Source organism: Pocillopora verrucosa, chromosome 3 (genome assembly GCF_036669915.1).
Source record: "Pocillopora verrucosa isolate sample1 chromosome 3, ASM3666991v2, whole genome shotgun sequence".
NCBI classification, from domain to species: Eukaryota; Metazoa; Cnidaria; class Anthozoa; order Scleractinia; family Pocilloporidae; genus Pocillopora; species Pocillopora verrucosa.
Genome location: NC_089314.1, coordinates 29,688,587 through 29,707,275, shown reverse-complemented (window position 1 = coordinate 29,707,275; position 18,689 = coordinate 29,688,587). Strand labels below are relative to the sequence as shown.

General features: G+C 37.4%; 2 protein-coding genes across 3 annotated transcripts; one reads left to right on the top strand and one right to left on the bottom strand.

The window, feature by feature from the left end:
* The first annotated feature begins 1,405 nt into the window (after positions 1–1,405).
* Positions 1,406–10,048, top strand: LOC131786684 (interferon regulatory factor 5-like). Of its 2 annotated transcripts, none has more exons than XM_066164084.1 (9): positions 1,406–1,939; positions 4,857–4,984; positions 5,362–5,538; positions 5,998–6,342; positions 6,561–6,618; positions 7,398–7,438; positions 7,545–7,623; positions 7,817–8,124; positions 8,511–10,048. In XM_066164084.1, exons 1-9 carry the CDS (start codon positions 1,594–1,596, stop codon positions 8,817–8,819), a joined length of 1,791 nt encoding a protein of 596 aa, XP_066020181.1. In that variant the 5' UTR covers positions 1,406–1,593; the 3' UTR covers positions 8,820–10,048. The 2 variants fall into 2 exon arrangements, with proteins under 2 accessions (XP_066020181.1, XP_058959743.2); XM_059103760.2 differs by having other exon boundaries at positions 1,407–1,939; positions 4,857–4,930.
* A 95-nt stretch (positions 10,049–10,143) lies between these two features.
* LOC131786685 (trace amine-associated receptor 5-like) lies at positions 10,144–11,955 on the bottom strand. Its single transcript, XM_059103761.2, has one exon. The coding sequence runs from the start codon at positions 11,722–11,724 to the stop codon at positions 10,645–10,647; it is 1,080 nt and encodes a 359-aa protein (XP_058959744.2). The 5' UTR covers positions 11,725–11,955; the 3' UTR covers positions 10,144–10,644.
* Positions 11,956–18,689: the final 6,734 nt, after the last annotated feature.

The following is an 18,689-nucleotide window of genomic DNA, read 5'->3' as shown; positions in this document are numbered from 1 at the left end:
AAAACAGCTCAGCTGGCAATTACGTTATTTAATGCTTCGTAAAAGAAAAGAATAGATAATGAAAAATGTCAGGACTGATTGAAGTAGACTCGGCGATAGGTAATGACTTCAATCATAAGACCTCTCTTTAATATAACTCATTTTACGTAATTTTCCAAGAGTTTACGAGTATCAGAGAAACAAATAAAGTATGTTGACCTTGGGAGAAAGCATCGTTCATAGTACAATACCAGTGTAAGTAGTTGTTATGAGGTGGCCAATCCAATTACAGCACGGTCTTAGAAGATTCCCTATATTGGAATAGCTACGTAAACGCGTACAAAATGTTTGGCGCGACACTGCTTTTACCATATTTAAATAAACTGTTGAAAGAGATGTTTCTGACGAACAACGGGAACAAAACTTCCGCGTTGTCAGTTTATTTATTAGGGCTCAGTGAACTGTAGAGGTTCACCGACTCCACATGTTTCCTTTTCAATTCCCCCAATAAACCATTTTATATCTAGAAAAGAGAGTAAACATAATATTTGTCGGCCCCTGTTAAGATAATGATCCTTAATCAGCCGCCCAAGGCCATATATAAATTACACTTGAGGCATCGTGGCTCCAAAAGAGCCCGGTCTACATTCCGGAAAATAAAGCTGTCGATGTGACGATATTACTCCTCCTGAGTTGAATGCTCCGCATCAGAAATTTAGTTGTTGTTCATCTTGTTGCGAAGACGTAATCCTAGTACACCTACATGTAGTGAAGTTATATTTTTAAGTTTTGTTTAGGCGGTCTCGCCTGACAGGGTCTGTGTGACTAGTTTTGGATGTTTCCACTTCCAATTTCGCCATTTCTCATTGACCATATCGATAATAATTTGCTGCCCGCAATGCATATTTGTTCAAGTTTAACACTTCCTTTCATTTATTTAGTACGTTTTGGTCAGTTAATACTCCCTTAATTCCGAGTTTAAAGAAAATTCTGCTTCTTTCCGGGAAAACTTATAATTTTTAAGATGTATGCACTATGTAATTAGACAGGTTTTGATGAAACACAATTTCCATATTTTCACATTGGGTGATCGAGGAAGTATGTGTTGCGTGACACGCAGAATTCAAAATTTTGAAAGTACGTTTTCCTTGTTATGTTTCTATTCAGCCTTTCTTTACTGTGTCTCTATTTAGTATCATAGCTGTACAAATTTAACTGATATATTCTCTAAGACAATTTCCGCCTTCATGCCCGAGGGGTTTGTTTTTTTGGTAAAATGAACTGGTACGATATTAGCATAGACGTAACACGTGTTTATTTGAGAGGAACGGAAGTCTCACGCTTGAGTGGGTTGACCAATAAGAGCATATGGAATTAATTTACCGGGAAAAACCCTTCAATAACAGAAGCTCTGGGGTTAAAAAAGGCAACATTACTAATTGGGTTTGGCTGGCGAACACTTTTACGTTTAAAGCATGGATGTCAGAAACCGAAAGAACTCATCCCTTTTCCTATTCCCGAAGATAGTGCTGTTGTAAATCCAGAACTGACTTAACTTGAATTTCCCTCGCAAGTAGATTCAAGAAAAGCGGTGCTGATACTGAAGGCGGCGACATGACATCGTCCACGGAGCGACAGCGGCTGAGACCCTGGTTAGAGGATAAAATAAACAGCGGAAAAGTGCCGGGACTGTGTTGGCGTAATAAAGAAAAGAAAGAATTTCGAGTCTCGTGGAAACACGCTGGCAAACCTGATTTTGTTGTGGAGAAAGATGCCATGTTATTTAAGCTTTGGGCCGAGCATACTGGTAAATATCGCCCCGGTGAATCTGCCGATCCCTCGACGTGGAAAACAAGGTTCCGATGCGCCTTGCACAAAATGCCGGACGTCGAAGAAGTAAAAGTTCCCCATAGTTTGGACGAAAAGGAACCTTACCGAGTTTTCCGTTTCAAGGATAAAGGTAAGGAAAAAGAACGGCGCGAGTCGAGTTTAGGAAAAACGTAATCCTAAATCATATTTGCTCACGAAGGTTTTTCGGAATCACGCGGTCAGTGCAGAAATAACCCATGACTATCAAGGTTATGTACACCGGCGAATAACAATTGTAGCCCGTTCAAATACAGCACTGATATCTTCCGACATTTAAGCTCTTTAGCCTGTGTGCAAACTAGTGTGACCTGTACCCAAGCTGTAGTAAAAAAAACAGAAATTAACCGCTTTCCTTAATTTTACTCAACAAGAAGCCAAAAGACTTGCTTAGTGTTTAATCAGCGCCTGGTCAGTGATCTTTTTTTCTTACGAGCAACGAGGGCTATTAATCTTGCCTGAACGGCACTCTGACATTCAAATTTTTTATACTGAGTGTTATATTCTAATCATGGGGAACAACGATGGACAATTAAAGAAAAAATTGAGAACAAAAAATGAGGGTAGACTTTTGAAGTAGTTTTGTGTCGATCACTAGAAATATTAGGTTAGGTTTATTCAAATTTATTCGCCGAAATTTTGATATCGAAGTACCAAGGATTTACCAAACAAAACAGTTTTTATCAACGTGCACAATACATTGTCAATCAATCTTTAAGGAAGTTTACGTCATCTTGTCGCGGTGTTTAAGTGCTAGAAAACGAAAAAAAATTGATATCAGTCATGGGATATTTAGTTAAAATCGAGCCATAAGTACAGGAATAACTTGCTTTTCCATCAAATGGAGTGTAAAATGCAATAAACGAACTTCGCTGGAAGGATTGCCTACGAATTATAAAATTTGGGGATTCCCGGATTAGTTGCGAGCGAGTTATCATCATAACAGCTAGAGAAAATTTCCCTATTTTTTTAAAACAATAATTTAAAAACAAGTTAATTCTGGTGTTTGGGGCCTTGTTAATTAGCTACGGTAAACAAAGACAAACTTCAAGAAAAACACTGTTTTGGCTGCCATCGAAGGTCTGCTTATCGCTCAATGTTGTCGATTTTCGACATGGCAATAACGAGAAATTTTACTTTTGCATAATTTTGAGTACTTAGTTTCCGTGACTTTGTATTCTCTTTGCCCTGAAATATCGATTGTTTCGAACCACGTTTGAACCACTGAAACGAAACTGGAGCAAAGTCAGACTTGCCTAAAAGAATTTGAAAATATACAAAGTTCGAACCTTCTATGAATTTCTAAGACGCATGGATGATTTTATTTTGAACGTTTAGGCGGACGGACTTATCGCTTTCGAAACTGTTTCCTTTGATGTTGACGCAAGACAGTACTAAAGTTTTTTTTTCATGCTTCGAATGAGATCTTTGATTCCATGCCATCCATTTGTCACAGTGTTTTGGAAGAACATTCAGATGGAATCACATTCTAATTAGTATAGAAGGCAAAGAGATAGATAAGATCCTTTGGAATATATCGTTGTTAAGACATCAAAATCGCGTCCGAGCCACTAATTCTAAAGCGAACCTTCCTAAAGAGATAATGAAAATATCAGTTAAAAATGACGTTGTCAACATAACTTAGTAGAAGACAAATATCCGGCTCGAACGAAAATCACAGTGTTAACTGAATTTAGGCCCAAAATCCTCTGCGATCAAATATTTAGTCAGAGAGATTTTCTTTTTTCCGTTTTCTCGTTCTCTTCTTGTCTGTTCTTTTTATAGAAAAACTACATCTTAATTTTGTAATTCAGGGTAAATCGAAAGTTCACTGCAAGGGACAAATGTACCGCACCCGGACACTCCCTGATCACACCCTGATGTTGTCAAGCTGATTACTATCAAACAATGACTGAGCCACAGGCCTTAAAAAAAATTCATATGCAGCTTATATACCTTTATAGCTAATATGCAATTAAAATCTTAGGTAGCGTTTTTTTCCTGTACACACACAAATAGTTCGATTCTTTTTTAATTTAAACTTTGCTTTGCTAAATTTTCAGACTTCATTGCCCCGGAAATAAAATCGTGGGTTCAACTTTTTTATTGTTTTCAGACGATAAGACTTCCTTAGGTAACCAGCCAAGACTACCACGTGGGTGGAAGGAAGTTGTAATTAAGTGAGGTCGTTATCAGTTTCATCGGGTATCACTATTGTGTAATTTGAATAGGAAAACAAACAAAATATTGTGCTCACCCATTTCTGTGCCAACTATTCATGAAATCTAATAGGGAAGTCTGCAAGGGGCCGGGCGGTTCGATAGTTGGACGACATACCTCACAGAAACTCAAAAGCATGTAATTAATTTTTCTGCCAAAAAAGTATTGCATAATTTAGGTGAATTAAGTTTAGAATCCTCCACGAGTTCAAAGAAAGACCTACTGAGAAAAAAAAATTGGCCGAGAGAACTGAATATTCAAGATCCTCAAAAATCAATAAATTAAATAAAAATGTTGCTTAAAGTATCTTTCTTACCATCGATCTTGAATAGGAATTATAAATCTCTTTGCGCAATCATATAAATGACGATGATAACTCGCAAGTGTGGTGATTTAAGTGAAAGATGATGTTATTCAGTGAATGGCACAGGCATGCTGGGAAAAAAAACTGGAGTGCTTGCAGAGGGAGTCAAACCTACGATCTTTCGATCAGTACTTCGGATGCCCTACCACTGCGCTTGAGGAGACTCGTGGTAGGCTAGTTTGTTTAGTTAGGTCCATGGTGACAAACCTCCTGCCAAGAATGTGCTACTGCTAAAAGGATTTGTTGGAAGATTGTCCAAGGTGTTTTGGGAGGAAGTTGGAAAGGTCGAAGGATATGATCACGCATTTCTTTCATGTAAAACACAAGCTCAGTTATTATCTACCAGTTAGGTATCCCCATGCAAGGCTATGATTTACTCCAAGAGTTTTTTTTTTTAACAGTGATCATTTCTACTTGTGTTCTTCAGATGATTGCTCGCAAAAACCACAAAACTTCGGTTCACTGAGGTCGGAGGAAAATCAAAATGGCAAACGCCCAATGGTAAGGACAGTGCATCGTTTTGTCCCTCGTTCGGATGTGGTTTCTCCGGCAAAGGTTTAACATACTTTATTTTTTCTTTTAAGAAATATATAATTCATTTTGTCTAGGGCGGGAAAAGAAAAAGTCTGGGTCTCTCACAAAGAATAAAACCTCAGACATTTGGTTTTCGCAGCCTGATGCTCAGCATGCCTCTGAGCACTGATAACTCGCTAGGCCTCCATTGGGTACATATGTGATGAGTTTCTTGCATGGTGGGAAGATCAGCGATGTCGCAATTAAACTGTTGTGCGAATAATAAGAGTGATAACGATGGTAAATTTTTAGCTCGGTCGTCGAAAATAGAAACGAAAGATGAAATTCATTTCGTTAATTAATTAAGAGCGTGAGGCGGTGAAAAAGACCAAGTTTTTCGATTTGTTTGATCTCTTTAGTGCCGTGTAAAGGGCGACTCAGTGATACGTAGTACAGCTCCGTCAGCAAAAGTGGAAAATGTGTTCTTTAACAACTATCCAATTTTGTCTGGACCGCTGAATTGTGGCCAGCTTCAAGACTCTCCACACAATAGCAGTGACAGCTCACCTGAGGACGATTTAGACAGTATCACTCCGGTGAGGATTAATGTTCGGTTTGATTTTCTAAGGACTCAGGTATTAAACAGAGTAAAAGTGGGGAGACTCCCGCTCCTTTCCCTGCTCTAAATTAAGAGTGACAGCGTTCATCGTTACGGCGTGTTTTTGGACTGTTTTTGAAAGAGGGTTTATTACAAGCTTAAACCTTTCAAAGTGTTGAGTATTAAGACCCCCTTAACGATAATTCACTTGTGTTTTAGACAGCTTTTTACTTTCTCTCTTCTGCCTTTGCACTTCTGAAAAAAAAAAAAAAAGGTTCGGTGATACGAGAACAGCCCCAAAAGCAACTTCCTTACGCAGTGATTATTTATTTTTCCTTTGGGAAGTTACTCTCTCTCGATCCAGTTTTCCTGGCCCGCCCCGAAACTTACGGTTATCCTGCTTTTTAACATGTCAAGAACGCAACAGACATTTGACCTCATTGAATGCATTTTACAGACAATTCCGCCATATCCGAGCCAAGGCTACGAACCCATGCTCACCGACGAACCAATATGTGGAAATCTACCAAATCCATATCAGTTCTCTTATTCCAACAGCCATCTTCTTTTTGGTGGGGATTCTGCAAATGATAACTTTATCAGACCTACGCAATTCCCCCCTAGATTGGAGAGTTTGGATTTCACAACCGTCAGGAAGGATATTTTAGAGGCCACTCTCGTAGCCAATGGCCAAATGTTCAATGGATTAAGCGAAGGCGGACAAGCATTTCTACAGCATCTCATGGCAACCAACCCAGCTCTTATGAAACTTTGGCGTCAAGGTGCATTCTCACCGAACGAGGTATGAACAGTGTGTTTTGAAGAACTCTTTAAAAGGGCACATGAATTAAAAGTGTGGATTTCTTAGAAGGGTAAATTTGGTGTAACTACTTTTTTTCGGTCTGGTATTCATTTTAGCAGACTAAGTGACAGAGTGAACGTATTTTGCATTTATTGGAGGCACTAACTTGTTTCCTCAATCTTACCTGTCGTTCCTGATGTTAACACTTTTGTTTCTAGTCCTCTAATGGATCATCTTCTGTCAGCACTCACTTCAACATGGATAATGGATTAATAGGTAAGATTATTATAAAAAATACCACGAGTAAAAGGCCAGAAGTAGCTTGTGAGTATGCCCTCGTTACCAGTGCCTCAGCACGAGTATGCCCTCGTTATCAGTGCCTCGACACAAACGTTTCCTCGCCCGTATCAGTGTAGCTCTGGTAATGAGGCATTTTTAGTGCCAGACCCCTAGCAAACCTCACTTCGACTCGTTTCAAATCTTTCCGCGGCGGAAAAAGTCGAATACTGCAGCTCTTATAAGGAGCGCCTGCTTGTAAGCTTCGCCAGTGGTGTTACCGCAAAAATAATAAGATACTTTTGAGAAAATGCTTCGGCTCCTGAAACAGCTAATACCAACACATATTAACCGTTACATTGGAAAGCGTCGCGTAAATGATGCAGTGGTGATAAGGAGATGAGTTTCTCCCCACTCCCCCGCTCCCCCTTTTATATTGCTGTGGACTGGGGTCTTTTCCGACCATGGTACCAACTGTGGGTGGAGTGTCTCAGCATCTTTCACTTGGGCTTTCCGGACTTCCTTTCCAAAACCAAACAATTCAACTGATTTCAATTTGAAAAAGGAACAGAGGACTAAGAACCATTTCGTTGGTCTGCCTGCTAAAACGAAATGCATTTGATAATTAATAATTCATCATTTATCCTGGAGTTCAACTTCTCCTATTGTTATATTATTTAAGAAATAGTAAGCCCACCCAGACGTGTAGATGAAGTAGATCTGTGAAATTGCACTGCACAAAAAATTGAAGTTGATCATCTACCCAATTTTTTTTGTAGAGGCTACTGGTTTGGAAATGGATGAAAGCATGGGCCGAACGGTATGTAAATTGTCAAAATGAAGATTTTTGAAGATGAGAGTGAGCATCACAGATATTTATTTATAGTACAAAAAAGTTCACATCTGTCTTACGTCACATTTTCCAGGTCACAAACATCCATCAATCAAATGAGAATCCAGGGTCAGGGTTCGCAAGGCCTGGAAAACAAGCAGGAGACAGCTGTGGTAAGTGAAGTCTCTCACTACAAGATGAGTATATTACTCAGCGGAACTCGAGAATATGCACAAAATGATCGCGGTATCTCAATGCGATCTGGAAAAAGGTCTGTCTCAGTTTAGTTAAAATGCATTTATAAGCAATTTACAAGGGTATATGCCTGTTGGTAATTTCAAATCATTGTTCGATTTGTATATTCAGAATCCGCCATGCGCATCCGGGTATTCTATGGTAACTATGAAGTATTATCCACCGACACGAAGCAGACAGAAAGTGAACGGTTAATCAGGATATCCCACGGATGTCACATGGTAGAACCCCGAAAGCTCGAGTTGGGTTTACTGTGTCAACTGTTCGGACCTCCTACTGCTAGACAGATCGAGCTACCGCCAGCTGTGAACAACAACTCCAGGGAAGTTATGAAAGTGATGGATTTCATTAAACGCGGTATTATATTGGAGATCAACGAGTCCAATGACATAATTGTCACTCGTCTATGCCTCGCAAGGGTAAGCAGTTTTGTTCAGTTTTGTTTGTTTTTACTTGTGAATACCCGAAGCAAAAGAATGAGTATTGTGGTGATTCGATAAACAAATTTCGTGGCGTTAGCACGGCCTTAGGAGTCTGTGGAGAGCAAACATCTTATCATCACAACTAAAGAGGACCCTTGTCAGAATGTTGGCTCCATTCTGCTTCTTGGAATTATAGGATCACTGGCCTTTAGTGCAAGCACTGTATATACTAATTAGATTCTGTATAGCATATCCGCGACTGAAGTTCACTGAAGTATCACTTTGATCTTAATTATATTAGTGCTTATAGTAAGCGTGATAAAAATGCCTTCTGTTTTTGATCAGTTCATGGCGTTTACTTATATCTCTTCTTCTTCTTTTAGGTTTTCTACTCGAACGGAAGAAAGGCTGCTAAAAAGCTCATTCGCGAGGAACGCACTAAAGTATTTGATTATCAAGGAAAATTTCTTCCCAATCTCAGAGAAAGCCAAAACGGGAATTGCGAGTATCCTTCGTATGAAGTCACTCTTTATCTGGGAAGAGCCGATGGGAGTCTGGTCTCTATTGTTATCACTCACGTGATGGCTAAGATGACGCTGCATATTACTAGCTCATCGGGTGAGAACTTTTGGTCGGAGCCAAATGCGAACGATCAGTTAGCGACAAACTTGGAGGAGGATTGTATGTATTAGTGTAGACACTTAAAAAGTTATCACGTATATGTTGAAAAAAGCCATGATGTTCCATGCTCTCTTCAGTGCTCAGGGCGTTTACCTTGCATTATTGCGGACTGACTGACAGAGTGGCCAATTGATGAAGATAATTCTGTTGTTAAATTGAAATGTGAAGCCAAAGAAATCAGTTCTCTAAACTTTGCACATTATCTCTTGTACTAAACAAAACAAGTTCGATTCTCCTTTTCGTCAGCTGTGCCACTGCAAACACAACCAAGAGAAAAGACAAAAATGAATTCATTATCACGAGGCCCTACAAGGCTGTTAAAAATGAAAAATTTCGACTGTGTTTAGTATCAAAGATACCATAATGAAGCCTTTTTATGTCTTATAATTAGATGATAAAAATTCGTCTGCATGTAGTTGTAACATTAGCGAGTGTTTCTAAGTTAAGTTGATGTGAACCACATTACAGCTCAGTCACGAGTGAGCTTTTGTTAAAATTACTTATTTTATGAATTTGTAATTTTTTTCATTTCTATTGTCATGCGCAACCATAACAAAGACCTTGATAACATTTATATAGTATTTCTATAACATCAAAGAACAAATGCGTTTGTATCAAACTTACGATTGTTATGTAATTAGTAAAAACATGTCGCTATTGGAGTTGTAGCCGAGTCACACTCAGTATTTAGTATTCGTAGAGCCGTTTTTATGTGACTGTTTTAAAACTGAATGCAATTCAATCAAGTCCGAACACTGACAAGAAAGAATGTGAACGCAAGCGAATTACTATTATATCTTCAGTTAAGAAATACGTGGTAGCTATATAGTGGCGGAAAGTGCGCGAATACCACAGGTGTTAAACGCAGAAAGCCCGTCACTGCCACGGGTTAGGGTGCACGGCCATTGCCATGTATGATGGGAATGTTATCAGCATCGTGCCCATGATCACGCGTGAAACACGAAAGAAACGTGCGTTGGATCTTGCCTTGCTATTAAATAGTTAGGATAAGGTAAAAGTATTATTCACCAATTATTTAAACCACTCTGAGTGCGTAGACCGTGAACACAAAAACGTGACGAACCCATTCATGCAAAACTACTATAGACAGTCATATAAAAACAGTTTTATAGAAAAATGTTTATTAAGTTGTTTTCAACTGTATGCCAGGTTTATATTAGACTTTTGTAACTAATAATACGTTTTTCAATAAAACTAACACCCACACGCAATATTGGTACGGTTGGTACGCGTCTGGTTTTTTATATAATGATTGTAAATGTTCGAGAAAAATCGATTCCAAGTAACTCATTACCCATTGTATATGACAAAATGAATTTACTCCTCTTGATAATTCATCTGCAGTCTCTCTCCGACGCCTGTAAACGCGTTCATGTCGACCCATGTACAGCCACCCCTTTCTAGACTTTGATTACATCAATACAAAAAACTTATTTGGGCTCTGACTGATAATTCATTTTAAATTATTGTTTAAATTCCAGTCTTTTTCCTGTGTAATGATTGTGTTAATCCGTAGTTTTCGGTGGTCTTATTGATGGGTTGCTTACTTTTTACTGGATTTCCATCCACGACATGCCGTAACATGTCATCGAGAAAATCACGAAACTCCATCTTAAAATCATTTTTTTGATCGACCTTGGCTGAAAGTAGACTTGCGATTGATTGCGTGTCCCTAACTCAGTCAGTGAATTCTTCAGATCCGCAACAATAATCTTAAGAGTAATCAAAGATACTACTGAAAAGGAAGCGTACAGCTGACTCTCAATACCAAGTGACTGACTAATTCCTATAAAAATATTTACACTGAACAGTGATTTAAATCTTATTGGTCGTTATTGCCTGCGTGCTGTTATTCATTGGCTCAGGTCCGCTGAAGAAATACTGTAAACAGTTATAATTCCTTAAAAATATACGCTTTACAGTTTGGCGAAACGCTCTATATCGAATGCTATATATGATTGGATTACAAGCGCTGTTTGCAAAGCCGATAAACATTGTTATTAGATCTGCTGTTGGTCCTCCTGTGGATTTTCCACGGGCCATTTGCACAAACAGAAGAACACAAAAAGGTGACCAACAAACCATATAGATTCCAATAACAATAAGCACTGTTAAGGCTCCCTTCCTAGTTGAGGCCCGTGTTCTTGTTGTTAAATCAAAGTTACTTCGCACCTGTTCCATTGTCACGGAAATTTTCTTCGACTGTTTGAAAATTGTCAAAAAAATCTTCAGGTAAACAAAGCACATGACTAAAACGGCAGCCCCGTATGTTCCACAAACGACTGCAACGGTGAAAACGACCGCAACTTTGCTCTGGAGCCAATCTTTCTCAAGACATTTTCCGATGTAAGGAATAAAACATTCGTAAGAACTTACACCGAAAAGTGGCGGTAGGGCCCATAGAGTTGAATATATCCACAATAAAAGACAACCATATTGAGCTCTTGTTTTGGTAAATATCGAACGGTAAGCTAAGGGACGAGTAACTGCAATATATCGGTCGAACGACAGTAATGTTAGGTGCATAATAGAAGAAATACAGAAAGAAAAGTTACCAAACGCGTTTAGTTTTCCCCATAATGCTCCACATCGCCATTTTCCTGATAACAAACCGTCGATTGCACAGGGCATAACTAGTAAACCCACCAAAAGATCAGCGACCGCTAACGAAATGACGGCTTGATTGTTCGCCATACTTTTCAGTGAATTGATGTTCGCCATTGCCACGATAACAAAAGAGTTACCAACCAGAGTTACAACGTTCACTACAATCATGAGAATGCTTGTTAAAACTACCACTCCCAAAGGCCAGGTTGAAGGGACCAAGGAAAAATCTTCCACGGTAGATACATTGCAGCAATTGTTACTGAAATTTTCTGACATCCTAAACTTCATCCAATGGATTTAAGTTCTGAAGATGGCAAATAATTCTTTGCGTTATTTGTTTGATGGCGTATCGGAATAGTACAGTGGAAAAGCACAGAGTCGACGAACTTGAAAACTAAAAAAATAATCACAATTCTCTGTGTGTAGGAGGTCCCAAAGTCTTTTTCAAGAAACTGCCTTAGAGAAGACTCGAACCTTTAAAAAAGGTCTCTGCTCTATTTTTCACTATATCCTGGTGTTCCAAGTCTTGTTAGCGTCCTGCGGGCAAATATGGCTCAAATTCTCTCATTATTCAAAAGTATACGAGGGCACTAAAGGTTCTATATATCGATAATTGTAAAAGCCACAGACACAATAACGAAGGAACCACAACGATCAATACAGCTTCGCTTAACTAACAATATTACCACATTCAGAATGTTTTTATTAGCTTGCGTCATGATAATGCAGGAGAGATCGACTTCACTAGAAGCACTTTCGGTTAAAAGTATAGTTCGGTATCGTTAAAATAATGATTAAAGAACACTGGCTCTGACGATGGGCTTACGCCCGAAACATCAGCTTTAGAAACTCTACCGTGGCAAATTTACATTATAAACTCAGTTGCTAAATCCAATTATCTTTCAGAAAAAAGAAGCATTTTTTACTTTCTCATAATTCACGGACTCAAATTGAATTGCTTTCAGAGAACAAAATAGTCGTAAAAAGTGTAAAATCTCGTTCCGCTCTGTTGAGCCTGAGTTATCAGCCACGAATTTATTGTTGTTTGATTGGATGATCTGAAATAGCTTCACGCTTCTACACTTACTATGGAGACAACATGCTGAGCAATTAGAAAACAAACCACAGTTTCCACGAATTTTTCAAACTCACTATTGATAATTTCATTCTGTTTTTAATACTACACAAAAATACTAGCGAAATTGAAATGACTAGGCAATAACGAAATGTGCTTGAGTACCAAAATCTAAAAAAAAAAAAAACTAAGGGCATTGGTAAAATCAGTTATTTTAATTCAACAAGATAATTTTAAGAATCATTTTCACCATTTATAGAAAGTGAGAGTTATTTTCATGCATTCAGTATAATAAAACATAAGTCAAGGAATAGAAGAGACAGCGTGACAAAGTTGATAGCAAAAATCCCTATGCATTTCCTATGGCTGAATACATATATAACTGATATAATAGGAAAAACCTTATGAACAAGACTCAATGAACAAATTAAAACAAAGCAGGGTTCCAGACGAAAAGCCCAAAATGGTTTTGTGAGAGCTACTTTTTAATTAATCTAATTTCTTCTGTGGCGAGTTTAGAAATGCTAAATTTAAACTATTGAAGGGTTATATTAAGAAGTCTTGACGAAGCAATATAATCATTCAGTGCCATAAAATCTCCCGGCTTCATCTTAAAGTTGCAAAGTGAAACGATTATTGCTGACATTTACCTTTTCAGCACCAGTCTAAAACTAAAATCAAACTGGCTCCGTTACTAATCAAGAAAAGTGTACTGGCAACGATTTCTATTGTATCTGGTCGTAGAGTTTTATAAATTAAAACTCGATGAATGTAAAATTTGCAGAAAACAGATATGTTAAGTCAGGTCAATGAAAATTATTTCCCATGTTATCCTATTTTTAAAAGATCTTATGTACGAGGATCTACGTCACATTTTGTATTCGGGCTGAGTGTTTTTCAGCTATCCTGTCAATCTTCTCCACACTCAATCATTCATGCTACATTTCGGTCTGAAGTTTCTCCTGTTCATTTTAATGACTTTTAAGCTGGGAAAATTTTAATTAGGACAATTTCACAAACTTCAAACAAAAACAAAACAAAACAAGGGAAAAACATATGAAAATACATTCACCCAATAACTCTGACCCTAAAGATTCGCACGCATGACGTGTAAACAGCGTAAGATTCACACGACCTAATTGACGCTTTAACTGTATTGTTACAATTTGGTAACTACTTCATTTGGAGATATGAAAGAAAAATATCTGTCACTTCAGCTTCACGAGTTTTGAGTATGGAAAAAGTGGGCACGACCAAAATACTGAACTGTCATTCTCTAGGTGAAGGCCAACATCTTACACGAAATCTAATGTTCAACGCTATCCAATAGCAAGGTTATCTGGACATTTAAAATATTTTCATCGACAACTGTTGCAGAAGGTAAAAATGCCGATGCATGAATGAGCACCGAGCTCAAACATTTTCATTTCTCAGCCTCACACGAAAAGCCAATTCATATCAGGAGGGTCGTAATAATGTAAACAAAGGATAAAAATAGTACCATGATTTCGTGTTGAATTTAGAAATGAGAAGCACCCTTAAGTAGATTTTAAATTTGCCATCTCTAGATCGCTTTCTGACGACGACACAGCAGCTTTATTGTTTACCAAAACGATATGATGGCAGCCATGTTAGTGTTCAAGTCTTTCCTGTAACCTTATAAACGCTTTTCATTTGTAGACAGTCACTTCTCCTCCGATAAATTTGCGTAGCTCTCAGCACGTGATTTTGAAAACGTCCTCGAGGATTTGAAAAATTATTTGGGTGTATTCATGATGTTCATATTCGAAATACCTGCGGGAAATAATGACATTTTGCTTAATAGGTTAAGATGGATTCCATGTCTGAGAAGTACTGGACCCCTCGTCTTTTTGATTCCTGGTTGAAAAAATGCAAGTGTTCTCAAGGCGGCTCATCAATTTGGTATAATGCTCTAAAGATTGGCTCAGGTGCAGAACTGCACAACTCCTTTTGGACTGCTAGTCTTCCTTTTTTCACACAAAATTGTTCCATTTGAGAATGATTGGTTTGCGTTTTCTCGTAGCTTCTTGTGGCCTAAGAGTTCCGGTCTCTGGCACCTGTACTTTTCCAAGTTCCTGTTTCAAGTGATTGTTAAAATAACTAAAATTTTGAAATAAAATCATGGTTTTCTTGCGCTCTATTAGCCTAAGCGAAATTTTGTCTCGTAACAGCTTGATAGCTTTTAATTATCAAAGTTCCCTGATCAACTTTGATAACAGATTAGTTTTCAAAATAATAGGCTTGAAATGTTTGTGTGCCAAACCATGTTAAAAGCATAATACTACTGCCGTGATAAACAATGCTTGAATCATATTGGACAATTAGTTTTTCTTCATGACGTTCCATGCCCTTAAACTTAACCTGTTTTCGCAAAACTGAATCATAATAACCTCCATTTTAAGATTTCATCGCTGTTATACCTCTGTGAAGATCAGTAGCTTGATTAAGGTTGTGCGATAAAAAGTTTAAACCCATGAGCTACTGATGATCATGTGTCCTGACCATCCAGGTTACAATATGGTCCTGACTGTCTTTTGTCCGTCAGGAGACATTCTTTCCCGCATAACGCGAGCGGAAGTCGTTATAGGAGTTAAATACGACACCAGAAGGATTCGTAGACACACGTAAGAGAGGGAAACACAGGAATCCAGGCTCCAAAAAAGCGTCATATGTAGAAACAGCTAAATAAACAAACGCTTTTTTTCAATATTGCGCTTGATCTTAGATCTCTCTCTACTTCTCCAGACTGGAAGCAAAAACGGCGAGGAGCCTTTTACTGTATAGTTTCTAATGTTAGCAAAAATGTTTATGTAGAAACCTCGGCAAAAATAACGATTATAGCATTTTCTTTTTAAGGCTTGATATTCCAAATTAGAAGATAATTAATCCTTCTAAGCCTACAAATGGTAAGTATTGATATTTTTTTAAAAGCTTTGTTGCCAAAAAAAAGTTTTGATGTCCATCAGCAGGTAATATTTTGCCTGTCAACGTCTTGAGATAAACTGCTGCACTTGTCCTTTTAGAAAAATGAGAAAATATAGTCAGAAATGCTCTCGCGCATGCTATTTCCCCTTAACTGATAAAAGAAACTCTAACGTTTTCCTTTTTTTCAGATTGATATCAGTATGTAGCAATGTTATTTCAGCAATATGTGATAACTGTAGAAAAAGGCAAACACGAAGAGACTGACGAATTCTTTACAAATGTAAGTTCTCAATTGTAAATGTAGATTTTTTTCGGATGAAATTTCCTCGATTATTGTCAGTGATGAATTACCCGTAAGGTGATAGAAAAACAGGCTGTATGATGTTTAGCAGTAAAAACTCATTCTATTCATAAATAGAGTTATTCAAATTAATTTCGGCTTTAAATGTTACCAAGTAAAGTCATTAATTTTTAAATATTAAAGAAACGTATAAGAAACATTTGGCACGTAAACAGTTGCCTATTTTAACAATCTACTGGCTTGGTTTCTCGTTTATTGTCGTCTGCTTAGTCTAAACATTTCGTAAGTTACCGGCAGTTCGGCAATGGTAAGTAACTGATTCTTTCATTGTTTTCATTAAATAAATAAAAAAACTGGAACAGTAAGAAAATTCATTCGAGGAAAATGAAAGGATTTCACCCGCGCCCAAATGTTTGCTCTTAAAATTCTTCACTTTCATAGTTTGTTTTGCCATAGATTTTTTTCAATTCTAGACACTTTGGGAAGAAACGGAAGACAGAAAGTACGTTTGAAAATTTTTTTTGGTTTATCGTCGCGAGTAATTATACAAAAAAATCTGCACGGATGAACTTAAGTCAAAATGTAATGTAGAAGGGCAACTATTCGAAATCTATAACGAGGTCGTCTCATCACACCTCTATTATATAAATATTGATTATTCTGTTGTGCAAATGAGTTAATGTAATTCGGTGATTGCAATAAAAAGTGTTATGGTATCAAGGTGTTGAAAATAATTTTTAGGGACTGGATTATTAAGCTTTTCAGAGTTTAAAATTCTAAAACAAAATAAATCACTTGGTAATAGGTAGAACCAACCCCACTGTTAATGGCTCAACAGAAGGCAACTTGGTGACCAAAATTTCAGATTTGTTAGCAGGAAAAAAAATTCCTTAAAAATAATAACAAAGAAATGAATACGAATATCTCAGGAAAGAGCGCTACTCAACTACTCTACTTAAAGTAGCGTAGTAAGTGAACTAAATTTCAAGCTCCTGGAAATGTAATCACATGCGAAATTACATTCTAAAATTGCTGGTATTGAATATGTTATTTGATTGACGTGTTGGGTATGCATCCAGTCTTACACATGTCTCTTATGTTGTTTTCCATTTTTATTCAAATTAAAAAGACAGTTTCTCGAGCGAAACAATATCAGGCCAAATAGACTTTAAGATTTTGAAAAGACCCGATTACGCTTTTATGCCGGTGTAAAAAATATAATTTTCTTTGCATTTCAAAATTGAGTGATTTTAGTTTATTCCGGTATGACTTTGTTTATATTATATCAAAAAATAAGCAACCAACTTTTCTAAAACCAGTTCCGTGTTAAGTCTATAAATTGTTTTGATGTTTCGACAAACTTTCATCATGGATGGATCAATGAAATAATTATTTTAACGAAGGTTTATCATCATCGCACCCTTTGTCTTGAACAACTTCAAACAATTTGATAGAACAAGGGATTTGAAAAATCGATAATAGCATTCATGACATTGCTATGGTGATATGTGTCACAGAGGAAGTCTTAATCGAGTGGAGTTATTAAAACTAGTGTGAGGTGTGACTTACAGAAGTGACACTTATGAAGGCTGATTCATTGGCAGAGATGTACCCAGCTGAATCGTTACTAAGGTTATAAAAAACTTTTTATATGGCTTCTTTCACAGCAGAAAATATTCTTTAAAAAGTAACTACTTTTGAAGTATGCTAGGTATTTTATCGAGCTGCATTAGAACAAACTACTAAGGGTGAAAAGGTTAATTCTGTCACTTAAACAGACTTCCAAGAGTCACATCGAACGCTACAGAGAAAACGGTAAGCGATCACTTCTCGATTCGCCATCTTATCGATTAGATTTCCCGAATGCTCTTATTCGACCATTCTAGTACTTTGTCGCTTACTTTATCGCTGTTTTCATTTCGTCTTGCTGTTAATATCATCAGGCCCCGCTTCTAACTTTAACTGGGCTTGGCGGTGACATAATCAACGCTTTAAACTAGTTAGCCGTCAAAAAGGTAAATGACACAATCTGTCTTCTTGTATCAAGAATCCTGGTTTGGACACATTTTAAAATATTTAATAAACCGACATAAAGAGTGATTTCTAGAGATAATCGTTGACTTACGCCCGAGTGGCTTCACTTGCTAATTCAATTCTCATAAACGCATCCAGGAGTTACGAAACTAATTTTAAATGTACATCCCTCATAAAGTTAATAATTTTTAAAAACTCTAATGTTCTGCTTTAAAAATAATCAATTTGAGACTGAGAGGCAAGTTTTTAAGAGTGAATTCTGTAGCCTGTCCTTCCTTACGGGATTCTTGATACAAAAAGACAGACTGTGTCATTTACCTTTTTGACGGCTGACTAGTTTGAAGCGTGGATTACGTCACCGCCGAGCCTAGTTAAAGTAAGAAGCGGAGCCTGATGATATTAACAGCAAGACAAAATTAAAACAGCGATAAAATAAGCGAAAAAGTGACTGGCAACGAGATTTGAATGGATTTATCCGCAAAGAAGCCAGTCAATTCCTAATACATGTATTTGAAAGACAGGTGTCGTTTAATACAAGCCAATCAACTTTAAAATTTAGTTGAGAAGGAAACATATGGGAGGGGCCAGTTTGCCCAATTTGAATCTTATTACGGCAGTCGATTACATTTGACTCCGGTAAGAAATTGAGCTCTGGATGTTTTGGTCGGAAATTTATATAATTTGATTCCCTCAGTGAACGGCTGTCAAGTTGTAAATTTTCTCATGTACTGAAATTTATTCAATTGCAAAAGATTTCCTTATTCCAGATATTAGGAAACAAGGCATGAAAAGGACTACAAGCTTTGTGTTGGTTAGAAAGTTATGTGTGCACTCACTAATAGAGTCCTAACATCGATGCAGCGCGAAATTGACGATGCTTCCGCTCATTGAAAGATC